The 12,541-nt window shown below is 53.3% G+C and overlaps 2 protein-coding genes across 3 annotated transcripts in view; one reads left to right on the top strand and one right to left on the bottom strand.

Annotated features, from left to right (window-relative positions):
• The first annotated feature begins 3,025 nt into the window (after positions 1-3,025).
• Prss27 (serine protease 27) lies at positions 3,026-9,167 on the top strand. 2 transcript variants are annotated; one of them, XM_087203117.1, is made up of 6 exons: positions 3,026-3,247; positions 5,836-5,862; positions 6,318-6,480; positions 7,446-7,717; positions 8,111-8,229; positions 8,534-9,167. In XM_087203117.1, the coding sequence occupies exons 1-6, from the start codon at positions 3,187-3,189 to the stop codon at positions 8,723-8,725; spliced, it is 834 nt and encodes a 277-aa protein (XP_087059243.1). In that variant the 5' UTR covers positions 3,026-3,186; the 3' UTR covers positions 8,726-9,167. The 2 variants fall into 2 exon arrangements, with proteins under 2 accessions (XP_087059243.1, XP_004864715.1); XM_004864658.3 differs by having other exon boundaries at positions 3,043-3,247; positions 8,060-8,229; positions 8,534-8,964.
• A 901-nt stretch (positions 9,168-10,068) lies between these two features.
• The window catches only part of Kctd5 (potassium channel tetramerization domain containing 5), a 28,499-nt gene continuing 26,026 nt past the window's right edge, over positions 10,069-12,541 (bottom strand). The window contains exon 7 of the mRNA XM_087203118.1: positions 10,069-12,454. The gene's annotated coding sequence lies outside the window, so the exon portion shown is untranslated. The remainder of the gene's footprint in view (positions 12,455-12,541) is intronic.

Genomic DNA, 12,541 nt, shown 5'->3' with positions numbered 1-12,541 from the left:
GCTTGTCAGTTCCACTCTGGGTCCTGGAGCACTATGCAAATGTTCCAGGAACCCTCACCATGAATACCCCCTGCACACCATTAGTCTAGGCCAGCTCCCTGTCACCTGCTCTTTAAAGAAATCCACATGAATTCAGAACCACTAGTCACAAATGAACATTCTACAGCCTTTTCTTTTGGATGATTTTGCTGTTGTTATAAAACTTTTTTATTTCCAGTACCAGGACCTTGTGCCTGCAAGGCGGGTGTGATGCCACTGAGCCAAATCCCGTTTTTTCTTTTTAAATTTAAAATTTTGTAGTTACTGCACTTTCTACAAATATTTATACTTTCCTTGTTTTGTTTTGTTTGGGTATTGGGGATCAAACTCAGGACCTGGTGCTTGCCAGGCAGGCCCTCCCTGGCCCTCTTCTTTTTTGAGACTCAATAAATTGCCCAGGCTGGGCTCAAACTTATAATCCTCCTGCCTTAACCTCCTGACTAGCTGGGATTAGAGGTATACACCCCTCTGCCCAGCTTTCTGACCAATTTCTTTTAGCACTTTAGACAACAATGGTACCAGTATTTGGAATTAAAGAAATTCCTCACTACATCCAGTTAAAAATATCATTCTTATAAATTCTATTTGGAGTACATATTTGCCATCATCCTGCAAGTATTTTTGTTTTTGCAAATATAAATAAATTGGCCACTGACACCTTTGGTCAAAATGTTTTCTGTATTTAGGATTGAATAGCTGTCCAGTGACATTCAATATGCAATGGACACAGGGACAAAAGGGCCAGTTCCATGCCCACCTGCTGACCCATTTCCAGGTGGCCCTGACTAATAACATTGTTCCAGCTCTGCATTAACTCAGATGGGAAAACTGGCATCATCTTGCTGTGGCTTTGATTTGCATTTAATTATTACTCAGGCTGAACATTTCTCATCAAGTCCATTAGCCAAATTAGTTTCCTCTCCAGCAACCTGTCTGTCTTTCACCCATTTTATCACTAGGGTCCATTGTTTTTCTGACCAATTTCTTTTTTCTTTCTCTCCCCCCCCCTTCCTTTTCTTCCCTCCCCTTTTTCCTCCTCTTCCTCCTCCTGTTTTCCTTTCAATACTACAGTTTGAACTCAGGGTTTTCACACTAAACTACATCCCCAGCCCTTTTTAATTTATTTGTGAGACAGTTTTGATAAGTCACTAAATTGCTTAGGCTGGGCCCAAATTTGCAATTTCTGACTCAGCCTCCTGACTAGCTGGGATTAGAGATATGGGCCACTATGCCCAGCTTTCTGACCAATTTCTTTTCTTTTTGGCAGAACCAGGGATCAAACTCAGAACCTTGGGCTTGCCAGGCAGGTGTGGTGCCATTGAACTACATCCCCACCCCACCCCCCTTTTTTATTTGGTTTTTTGAAACAGGGTCTCACTATGTAGTTCAGGGTAGTCTTAAACTATGTAGCTCAGGTTGGCCTCCAATTCATAATTCTCCTGCCTCAGCCTCCCAAGTGCTAGGACTGCACCACCACGATCAGCCTTCTGACCAACTTCTTAAGCACTTCAAGCTTGATTTTAAGGAAAACTTAAATGGGGAAGAGCCTAGGTATAATGCATTGCTATAATTCCAGCACTCAGGAGGCTAAGGCAGGGGTATCACCAAGAGTTCAAGGCCAGCCTGGGCTACATAGTAAGAGCAAAGCCACTCTGAACTACATAGCAAGACCCTGTCTCTAAGATAAAACAAACCAATAAGTAAGTAAATAAGGAAGGAGGTCAGGGACACCTAAGACAGAGGCCCTAGAAGAAGTCCTTAGCCTTGGAGCGGAGCATCTGAAACCGCCTCTGAGATGAGGCAAACTGATAGTTGGGTGCCTGGAGAAGTGTGGCCACCCACCTGGACATTTTGAAAGACTTTCAGTGCGTAATTAGGTCCTTTTTCCCCTTAAGTGACTCCTTGGCCCCATGAGTTTTCTGTTAACCTCTCTACCCCCATACCTAGATGTACTGGGCATCAGTATGCCCCCAAAAGACTTGCCGAGTGACCGAATGAGTGTGAAATCCTCCCACCTGCCACAAGGGGCAGCCCAGCATCTGTGCCACCAGGGGCGCAGGGACAGGGGAGGAATGGGTGGGCCAAAGGTAAAGGCAGGCCAGCACCCAGAGAGTGTGGTGATGTAGCCTCCGGTGTAGGCAGCTGTGAAGTGCAGGGAGAGCCTGGGGCAGAGGGCAGAGGGCCAGTGGCTGGCAGGGTAAGGATTGCACTGACTTAAGAGAGGCCAAGGTCAGTGGGGAAACTGAGGCAACCTCATTAGGTCTGCTGTCTGCCTCCCCCCATGCTGCAGCTGGTGGGAGTAGCCACCCAAGCCATAACTCCAGCTCTGACGTCAGCCCCGTGCCTCAAATACCTTCCTCCCACCATACCTTCCTCCCGCCATGGCTGCATGTCCCAGAGCCCAGGGAGTGCCCGGGCAGAGACAGGACTGCCACTGGGCTGGTTATCAGCCACCTTCCTGGAACCAGCTTCCGCCCCTCCCACCTGGCCTATAGCAGGTGCAGCTGGGCCAGGGTTGACACTCAGGGTGGGTCCCCAGGATTTGCACTGAGTGGGGGCTGCTGGGTCCACTTCGCAGGAGGAGTGTGGTGGGGGGCAAGGGTTAGCCCAGGTCCCCAGTCCCCTTGCCCTGCTCTTAGTTGTTCTCCTGACCTTAACCCTTAGTGTCTGCCCTCCTATCAGAGTAAAGTTCTGACTGACTGTAGATCACTGAAGCTACACACACAGTAGGTTCTCAATATATGTTAAGTGAACAAATGAATAAACAAAGCAGGCAGTGACTCCTTCATGGACCTGGCCAGTTCATGTGGGGGCTGTGGTCAGCTGAGAGGGGTCTGGACCTGCTGGGGGTAATCTTTGGTCAGCTCATGGTGGGGACCTCCAAGCCATAAGCCCCTTGATGGGGCAGGTGTGTTAGGGTGAGGGGTCTGGCCTGTGGGGTTCAGGACCAGGTCAGAGTTGGGGTTCAGGGAGCCTCCTTCCTGCTGGAGCAGAACTGGGTGGAGCAGGCCAACAGGTTGGGTGGCATAGCCCAGCCAACACTCACCTCCAGCATAAAACCCCTCTTCATGGAGCCTAGTGCCTCGCAAGTGCCAGGCGCTCCCTCTACCACTGCTGACCCTGGCCCAGCTTCACCAGCCGGAGGACATGAAGCACCCAGAACCCACACCTCTCCTGCTGCTCCTGCTCTTCCTACTGCTGAGGCTTGGTGAGTCTCCCTCTTGGTGAGGCTGGGTCTCCTCTCCCTGCCAGGAGTTGCAGCCAGGCCACCACTTCCTGCCCCAGTGGTGGGGGCCCCTGGTTAGGTAGGCACACTCCAAACGTTTCACCCGGGAGTCCTGAGGCAGGCTTAGGCCAGAGTGGACCCCACGCCAGGAACCTGGGGCAGCAACCAGCATTACCTGGCTCTGGATTTGAAGCTCCCCCACTCACCAGATGAAGAGCTCCATGTGTGCAAGATTTGAACTTGGGCTTCCTGGACTCCAAGTCCCTGGGCCACCATAGCTGATCCAGAAATAAGGCTGAGCAGGGGCTGCCACCTAAGCCTAGGCCCCTTGGAGGCAGGTTGGGCTCAGCAAAGAGCTTGGTAGCATAAGAGGGGGTGTAAGTTGCTAAGTCCCACTCCCCTGTGGATAGATAAGCAGATAACATACTGCCATCCATGGCTGGGGTCAGCAGGGTCCAGTCAGGGCCCCTCTTGCTAGGCCCCTCCCCACAAAGTGGGTCCCTCCCACATTCCTGGGCCAGCCAGGCCAGCCCAGCAGCCACTTCCCTGTCCTGAGGTCACCTCCCAGGGCCAGGCCAGGTCACCCCAGACTACTACAGCTCAGCCAGGCTTGAGATTTTTCATTGTGAGGCAGGAGAGCTAGGGGGCTCCTCTGTGGGGAGGACTCAACCTCCCCAGTCTCACTGACTAGCCTCCCCAGACAGGCTCCCCACAGTGGCAGATAACAGCATCTTTTGAGCCCATTTGCACAAGGTATAACACCTCGATTGTACCAGCAGGTTGTGCAATCGAGGTCATTACCAGAATGGGGACTGCAGCTGCATTTGGCTCAATCCTAGAAGCTGTCCTCACCAGCCCTTGCAGGCCCAGTATCCCAGGGGTTTCTACCAGCTACAGGGACACCAGGGGTCTTGGGCCCAGGATGGGAATCTGACACCCTGACTGTGCCCTCCAGCTAGACAGGATGCCCACCCCTCAAAAGCCTCGCTCTCCTGCTCAGTCCCCCACATTCCCCGAGCTCAGGACTGCAGATGTAGGCTCTGCCTTGCCAGGGCTCCTGGGACTGAGCCTAGGGGTGAGATGCAATGCCCAGTGGAAAGACAAAGAGCTCAAGGGAGGGACTGAGGCTCCCAAGATGAAGAGTACAAACAGGGAGGGCTTCCTGGAGAAGGCAGGACTTTGGTGAAGCTTTGATCTGGATTAGAACCTGTAGAGGCCAGGAGGTTCATCCTAAGTGAGAAGCAGCTGAGCTGTAGTGGGAGAGATGGACATGCATAAGGGGGAGGGGCTGCTGTGGAGAGTCTGAGGCAGGGAAAACCAAGAGGAGAAAGAGGCTTAAAAGATGTTAGTGTCAATGAGGAGGGTGGGTGGGTTGGGAGCATTTGGAAGCAGAATCCTCGGGAAGGGAAGAGGGTCAGGTGTTGGAAACAGCATCAAACAATGTTACACGAAGAGGCCAGGATAACCCTCCTGGGGCATGTTCAAAGGAGATACTATGAACACAAGTTATCTGCTCCTTGTTGCCCACCTGGGCTAGCACACTCGATCCCCAATCTGCTTGACATCCCTACTTTGAGAAGCAGCCAGGCTGGCTGTGCCTTCTCAGGCTCCTCCTCGTGCCCTGTCCAGTACCCACCTCTCTGTCCTCCAGTGACACTGAGGACTACAGCCTGGGAGCCTGACAGGAAGAATGAAGTCCCGTAAGACCTCCAGTATCCTCAGGCACCCTAGGCCATGCATGGCTCACTAAGGCCACTTCCTGTTCCCTGCAGCTCATCAGTACCCTAGGACTGGTTACCATTTCTGGCCCCATACTCTGGGTTCAAGTGCGTGGGGCATAGGGAGACCTGGCTGTCCTCTCTTCAGCTCTGCTGGACCTGCCACAAGGAACAGGTGACAGAAAGAGTGGGGCAGAGAGGTCTCTCTTGAGGGGACCCCCTGGCTGAACTCTGAACCTGGGGTGGAGCCTCTGGGGCTGCATTAAAAGCTAAGCAGCAGGTTTGAGGACAGCAGGGGATCTTGGCCTGAGATGGCTCAGCTCTGGGTAATGTGGAGTTTTGGGATACTGGCTCATGGTGGCTTCTCGAGGGCAGGAGCTCCTGTAGGTTCAGGACCAGTTAAGACTTTAGGACTCACTCTCTCTAGAACATTCACTGATAGAACACTGCCGCAGAGAAAGTAGACCCCATGTCACAAGGGCTAGAGGTCTAGCCACCCTGCTGGGGGGTGAGTCCAGACAAGGATGGAGAGATAGGAACCCTGCAGGGACAAGGAGGGAGTCATCCTGGTTCAGAGATGTCAAGCCATAGGGTCACTGCACTGGCTTCTGGTCAACTCCACGTGTGGCCTGTTTGTCCTTTTGCAGATAAGCTCTGCCCACAAGCCAGGCCTGCGGGAAACAGGGCTCCTGGCCTCTCCTGCCAGATGCCTTGGTGACTGTCCCTCCTGAGTCTCCAGAGGCAGGGAGAGGATGGGGGGAGACCAAGGTGATGACCAGGCAGGTGGATGAAGGGTGGAATGAACCCTAGCTTTGGCAAAGTAGGCTGATGACCCCTTTTCTTTGCTTCCAGGGACTCAGGGGGCCAAGGCACCAGTAGGTAAGTGGGTGTGACTGAGCTGTAGGATGGTGGAGGACCCCATACATGGGCACACATGTGGAACAAGGCCCAGAAGGGAGGCACAGGGCACCAGGGAACCCCAAAGTCAGAGGTGGTCTGGTTGCAGGAGAACTGTTCCTCTGGGCTACCAATTTTGTGAAGAGAAAACGCACCAGCTGTTCTTCCGGGAGCTGTGTCAGGACCAGGGACAGGGCCTTTCCATTTGTTGCCTCAATCCCCAAGAACTGGAGAAGCAGGTCCTATGGCTCCTCTTCCCAGTTGAGGGACTGAGGCTCACAGGTTAGGGAAAGGGAAGGTCTGACTTCCAAGGTCCCTGAGCAGATCAGGGGCCAGGAAGGCCAGGAATCAGGTAGAAAGTGGAAGCTGGCATGTGGGACTGGGGCTGGAATCGAACCATGGAATTAGCCCCCAGTAATTCCACCATGTTCCTGCAGTCTGCGGGCACCGGAAGATGCTGAACCGGATGGTGGGTGGGCAGGATGCCATGGAGGGCGAATGGCCCTGGCAGGTTAGCATCCAGCGCAACGGAAGTCACTTCTGTGGGGGCAGCCTCATCACAGAACAGTGGGTACTCACCGCAGCGCACTGCTTCTCCAAGTGAGTGAACCGGGTCCACTGTGTCTCCACCCGATTGCCCCACCCGGCAGGGATAAGACGGAGCCTGGTGCCCAGTTAGTGTAGCACCACAGACAGCATCCAGCCCAAGGCAGACCCACAAGCCGCTGTGGGCCCTGGCAGCCTGGTCCTGCACCTGCCTGCTTTCCCAGCCACAGGTTTCCTCTAGGCCCAGGCCCAGAACTAACTTAACCTGCAGCTGCAGTTGCTGCCCCAGCCCTGGCTTGCACCAGCTGACCTGCCAATGAGGTACTGTCCCACACCTGGGCCCCTGCAAATGCTCCAGGCTCCCCTCACACTCTGGCCTTCTTCCCCGTCTTCCCCCAACCTTGAGTCCAAAACCCTTTCTGGGACTCTGGAATCAGTTAAACCCAAGGACTGGAACAGAACATCTCTTCCTTCCTCCTCCCCCAAGGTCTCCTCGTAATTCCCAAGAAAGTGGCCAGGCTCCCAGTCTTCACCACTGTGTTATGAACCACCTGACCCCAGACCTCTGGGGTTCCCACACCTCTCACCTTACTGCAGTTGTGATTTTCCTAAAAACCCACACCTTCTACTCACCACCCTCAGAGTGGGTGGCTGCTTTAGGCTGCAGAGCAGGGCTGGGCTCCATGGTACCTGTGGGTGGTTATCTCCTTCAGCTCTCAAAAGCAGGCATTTCTGGTAGAACTGTCACTGTCCCCACCTTACAGACGAGGAAACTGAAATTACAGACTTGTTAGGTGACTTCTCCAAGGTCACCTGGTGGCCAGGAACAGAGCTAGGGATTAAAGGTGAGTGATCTCACTGTAGCTTCTACACCCTGACCTTGCAGAATATCCCCCTGAAGATGTTTTTGAACATGACATGCAGAGAAGCATCAGGAAATGTGGTGGGCCAGAGGCACACAACAGCTTCCCTGTTACTCATCCCCTTCTCCACACTAGGCCTCTGTTCTCTCCCTCCAGCACCTCTGAAACTTCCCTGTACCAGGTGCTGCTGGGGGCAAGGCAGCTGCTGCAGCCAGGGCCCCATGCCATCTACACCCGCGTGAAACGGGTAGAAAGCAACCCCCTGTACCAGGGCATGGCCTCCAGTGCAGATGTGGCCCTGGTAGAGCTGGAGGCACCAGTGATCTTCTCCAACTACATCCTCCCCGTGTGCATGCCTGACCCCTCAGTCACTTTTGAGACGGACATGAACTGCTGGGTTACTGGCTGGGGCAGCCCTAGTGAACAAGGTAAGGGAGCAGAGCCCAGGGAGAAAGGAGGATGGCCTAAAAAATGTCCAGAGGAGACTGGGCTACTCTTAACCAACAATCTTTCTTTTGATACTGGTACATGAGATCTCTACTCAAAACAGGTAGGGTGGGGATAAGAAAGGACATCTGCCCCAGAGTGTAGAGCCATGCAGATGTGGAGACACAACAGCCAGTTTGGGGATCAGAGGGTGGGAGGAGCCCAGCCCCATGAGAGCTCTAAACACAATGGAAGCCTGGGTAGGAACAGACTGCATTGTGGTTCTGGGAACTCAGAGCCACAGGTCTCTGCTAAAGACTGCCCACTGGCTTGCCCACCCCTAGACCGCCTGCCCAACCCACGGATCCTGCAGAAACTTGCTGTCCCTATTATAGACACACCCAAGTGCAACCTGCTTTACAGCACAGATACAGAGTCTGGCTTCCAACCCAAAGCTATCAAGGATGACATGCTCTGTGCAGGCTTTGCTGAGGGCAAGAAGGATGCCTGCAAGGTAAGAGTGGGAAGGGAGCATGACCCGGACTGACCTCCAGGCCCAGGGCAGGGTGGGATGCTGTGTTCCATCAGCCTGGAAGCTTATAGGGAAAGAGCACCTTTGGACCCCACCTTGAGTTGGTCCTTGGGTTAGGGCTGAGGAAGCTGCATTTTTTAACATCCCCCAATACCAGTGGACAAGTAGGGAACCTGGGGTACCCTATTAAGGGTTGGGGGGGGACGCTGACAGGCTGGAGCCAGGGTCATGTGCCCTGGGATTGGTGGCGCTGGGTGAGCTCTCAGGGCCTCTGCTTCCCCCACAGGGTGACTCTGGGGGACCCCTGGTGTGCCTAGTGAACCAGGCATGGGTGCAAGCTGGCGTCATCAGCTGGGGCGAGGGCTGTGCCCGTCGGAACCGCCCTGGTGTCTACATCCGGGTCACTTCACACTATAATTGGATCCATCGCATCATCCCTGACCTAAGGTTCCAGTCAGGCAGGGCAGGTGGCCACTAGTCAAGAACCCTGAGACCATCACTGCGAGTTTAGCACCCCACCTGGCTGTTCCACGTGGCCCTGCTGATCCTTGAGGTGCTGCCTATCCTCTAAGGCCACATCACTGGGCCACACGCCACCCATGGTGTACATGTGTAAATAGCTCTTCATCCTCCCTATCTCAAACACCTAGATTTTTTAAATTTATGTTCACTTTCAATAAAATCAGTACCAACTGTCCAGTTCAAAATCCTTGAGGAGTATGGGGGTGGGGAGTTGTGACATGGGAGAAGATTCAGACACTTAGTTCCTGGTATGATGGGACAGCCTAGGATGTCACTGAGTCTCTATGACACTGTTCCAGACTTTCTCACAGGAGACTACCCTGATGTCACCTTATGCCTCAGTTTTCTGACCTTGATCCTCTGCTATGGGCTGCCCTGGACAGGCCCTGTGGACAGACACAGGCAGAAAGTCGGTTACAGACAACCAGTGCCACTGCAGGAGCTATGCCCAGGGTAGGGGAGAGGAGGACACTCAGGAGGGTGAGGGGAGGGTTGTGCTAGGGGAACCATGGTCTCCACCAAGTGTCCCTCCAGAATCCCCCCGAGTTCTCTAAACAATGCCATGTCACCCTGAGGCATGTCCAGGCTGTTTTCTGACCCTCCACTCCACTCAGACCCCTCCAGGACCAGCCCAGGCCCTTGTTCTCCCTTTGACCCCAAGGCTCCTTTCCTACCATCCCATCCCTTAGCCCTGACCTTCCCACTCAAGTCTGAAGCTACTAGGAGGGGTGAACTTGTACATGTGTGCACAGCCACGTTCACACACACACGCTCAGGTGCACACACACAGGCACTACCTGCCTGCCTAGTGCTGAGAAGCAGGCACTGTTACCTATGAAACAGATGACCACTTAGCAAGCACCTGCTGCGGTCTGGCCTGGGGACACAGTGGGGACAAAACATCAGAAATCTCCCTGGGCTCCACTTTGCCCAGGCTCAGGTACCACTGCCCATCAGGCACTCGGTGACCTCTGGGGATGGGCCAATTGCTGAGTTCCTGCTCCAGACCAGGGTGGGTATCTGGTCAGGAAAGGTACTCATCTGTCCGATAGGAGGCAGTGTGCCAGAGCCCAGATAATAGGGCAGGGCAGACTGTAGGGTCCCGGAGACAGGCCCAGATGACCAGGCACTGCTGTGGGCTGTGTGTGGAGTCCTGGCCAAGGTAGGGTGGAGGAGGTTAGAGAAGGCAGAGTCACATGCCCCACCTAGACCCCTTCGACCTGCTGGCCAACCCTAGGGAAGAGATTCCACAGGCAGCTGTCCACAGGAAGCAGGAAAAACTCTTCACAGAACCAGGGGTAGAAAAGGAAAACAGGTTTATTCCATGCAATTCACAGCTTATACTAAGCTCAGTATTTTGAGAAGGATGTAGAAGAGAAATGCCCAGGTTACCACAGGCTCCCTTCCGCACCCCAGGGTCAGGGCACAACTCAGATATAACTCTCCACACATCTGCCAAGCAGTTACCAGCAATCTTCCATCAGGGCTGCCAGCTGTAGGAAGAACACTGAAGGGAGCTGCTAACATAGACCAGGACAGCCACGTGGAGGACAGGACTGCAGTCTTCCTTCAGGCAGGACCACTGTGGAAAGCTACCTCAACCAGCCTCAGTGGGGGCAGGTGATACCAAAACAGCAACACATGTGTGCTGCCCCACATCCATGAACACACATAAACAAGCACACACCATGTACATATTCCCCAGCTGCACAGGCATCACAATCAGCCTATGAAGCCACAGGAAGAAAAATGGCTGGGCTGGGCCCCTGGTGGCCTCAAGACCTCAGGTGAGGGTCAACTCCAAGCCCAGGAGCATGTGTGGGGGCAGATGATCTGAGGGCAAAATGACCCTGCCAGACATCACCATTCAACATGCAGGTGCTCCAAAGGTGGGCAGGTAGGAGGTGGGGAAGGAAGAAACTAAAGGGGAGCCTTCAATGCCAGAGACTCTACACCTGTCCCCAGGTGGCAGCACTGGGGCTTTTATCACCATGGCAGGCTCCAGGGGACCAGCCAACCCAAGGTGTGGTTCTTGCCCCCAAAGAGTCCTAGAAGGCTCCAGACATGAACCAGAAGTCCAGGCACTGGGAAATCCACACAAAGCCAACCTTGCCTCTCCACTGGGCTTTTTTTTTGAGACAGGGTCTATGTAGTTCAGGCCAGCCTTGAACTATGTAGCCCAGGCTGGCCTCAAACTCACGGCAATCCTCCTGCCTCAGCCTCCTGAGTGCTGGGATTACAGGCATATGCCACCACACCTGGCTCTGCTGGATTTTTGAAGGGGCCAGAGCTAGTGCTCCTTGGCCCTCTCCAGACATCCTATAGCAGGCAGCTGTCCCTAAGGGGTGTAGGGTCCTTTTCTGCTAAGGCCTTTGGCCTGTCTTCTTTGTAGCCTTCAGCTCTGATAGGACATGCTCTGGGCTCTGACGAGAGACACTACCACATGGAGGCCTGAGCACCCAGAGCCGTGTCTGGCTAAGGGGCCAGAGAGGGCACATACAGGTCCTAGCTGCCACCAGAAAACCTCTTGAGGAAAAAATCTAAATCTCTCCCTTATGTGCTCTAGGCTGCATTCAGGACACCCAAAAGCCTAGGCCTTGTCCCCATTCAAGTAGCCCCTACCCCACACCTCACACTGGGCATGCTGCCAAGGCCCTGGCTGGGCTGGTCACATGCCTAGAAATAGGGCTCACTGGCGGCAGCAGACAATCAGAGAGCTGAACCCTTCAGGGTACACTGGCAACAGGGACTTCCTTGACTAGAAGCCAGAACCAGGACCTGCAGGGGGTACCCTGGCTTGAGCAGCTGGACGGTGGTTCCAGCTGCGGCTTCTCCATGCATTTTAAGACACTAACAGCTGCTGGGCTCATTCATAAATACACAGTTTTATTTGCTAATATCAGGGGAAACTTAGACATTAAACAGTAAGCTGATAAAATACGGATACCTAAAAAAGTATAAAAGTATAAATATCCCCTTGGAATAAATTTTTGTGAATAAGTCAATATTTTTAAATTAAAAAAAAAAACAAGCCTACCTATTATATGCCAAGGTCATATTCTATCTTTTTTTTTGGTACCAGGGATCGAACTCGGGACCCTGCGCTTGCGAGGCAGGCGCCAGAACCACTGAGCCAAATCCCCAGCCCATGTCAAGGTCATAAATCAAACAACGCTAAGCGCCCGGCAGCTCCCTGGAGTATGTCCCCACAGCTAACAGTAGGGCCACCTTTAGCTGGGGCTCCACTGGGAGGACAGGGTCAGCCAGTGGCTACTTCTGACCTTTAGAAACATTTTCATGAATTCTTTAAACAACATACAAGAGACTTCATGAAAAAAAGAGGTAAGTCCTAGACACTGGAAATCTTGGTTAATCAGGTTATTGGCAAAGGAGAAAGAAGAGGGACTAGGCAAGAGGTTTCCAGGACCATTTGAAATGAGCCCATGTCAGAGGTTCTAGGCTGCAGTTGGGCAGTCCCCGTGGTCAGTTTGCACAGCTCCCTCGGGAAGCCAGAAGTCTACAGCAGAGCTTGCTTGTTTGGGCCACGTCCCCAGGCAGACATGTCCCCACAACCAGCTGAGAAAGGTTTCAAAGCAGGCAGACAGTGGGCTCCAAGTCACACCAGGTAGGTGGAACCGTGCAGGTCATGTAGCGTTTCAAACACACCAGAAACATCAGAGAAGATCTGCATAGTTATACAGGAAACGAAAGCCAGAGAAAGAAAGAGAGAAAGAGAAAGAGACAGAGAGAAAGAGAGAAAGAGAGAGAGAGA

Source organism: Heterocephalus glaber, unplaced genomic scaffold (genome assembly GCF_053883595.1).
Source record: "Heterocephalus glaber isolate CG9 unplaced genomic scaffold, H.glaber_assembly_v1.0 deba00001781, whole genome shotgun sequence".
In the NCBI taxonomy this organism is placed as follows: domain Eukaryota; kingdom Metazoa; phylum Chordata; class Mammalia; order Rodentia; family Bathyergidae; genus Heterocephalus; species Heterocephalus glaber.
This window is presented reverse-complemented; position numbering and strand designations above follow the sequence as displayed.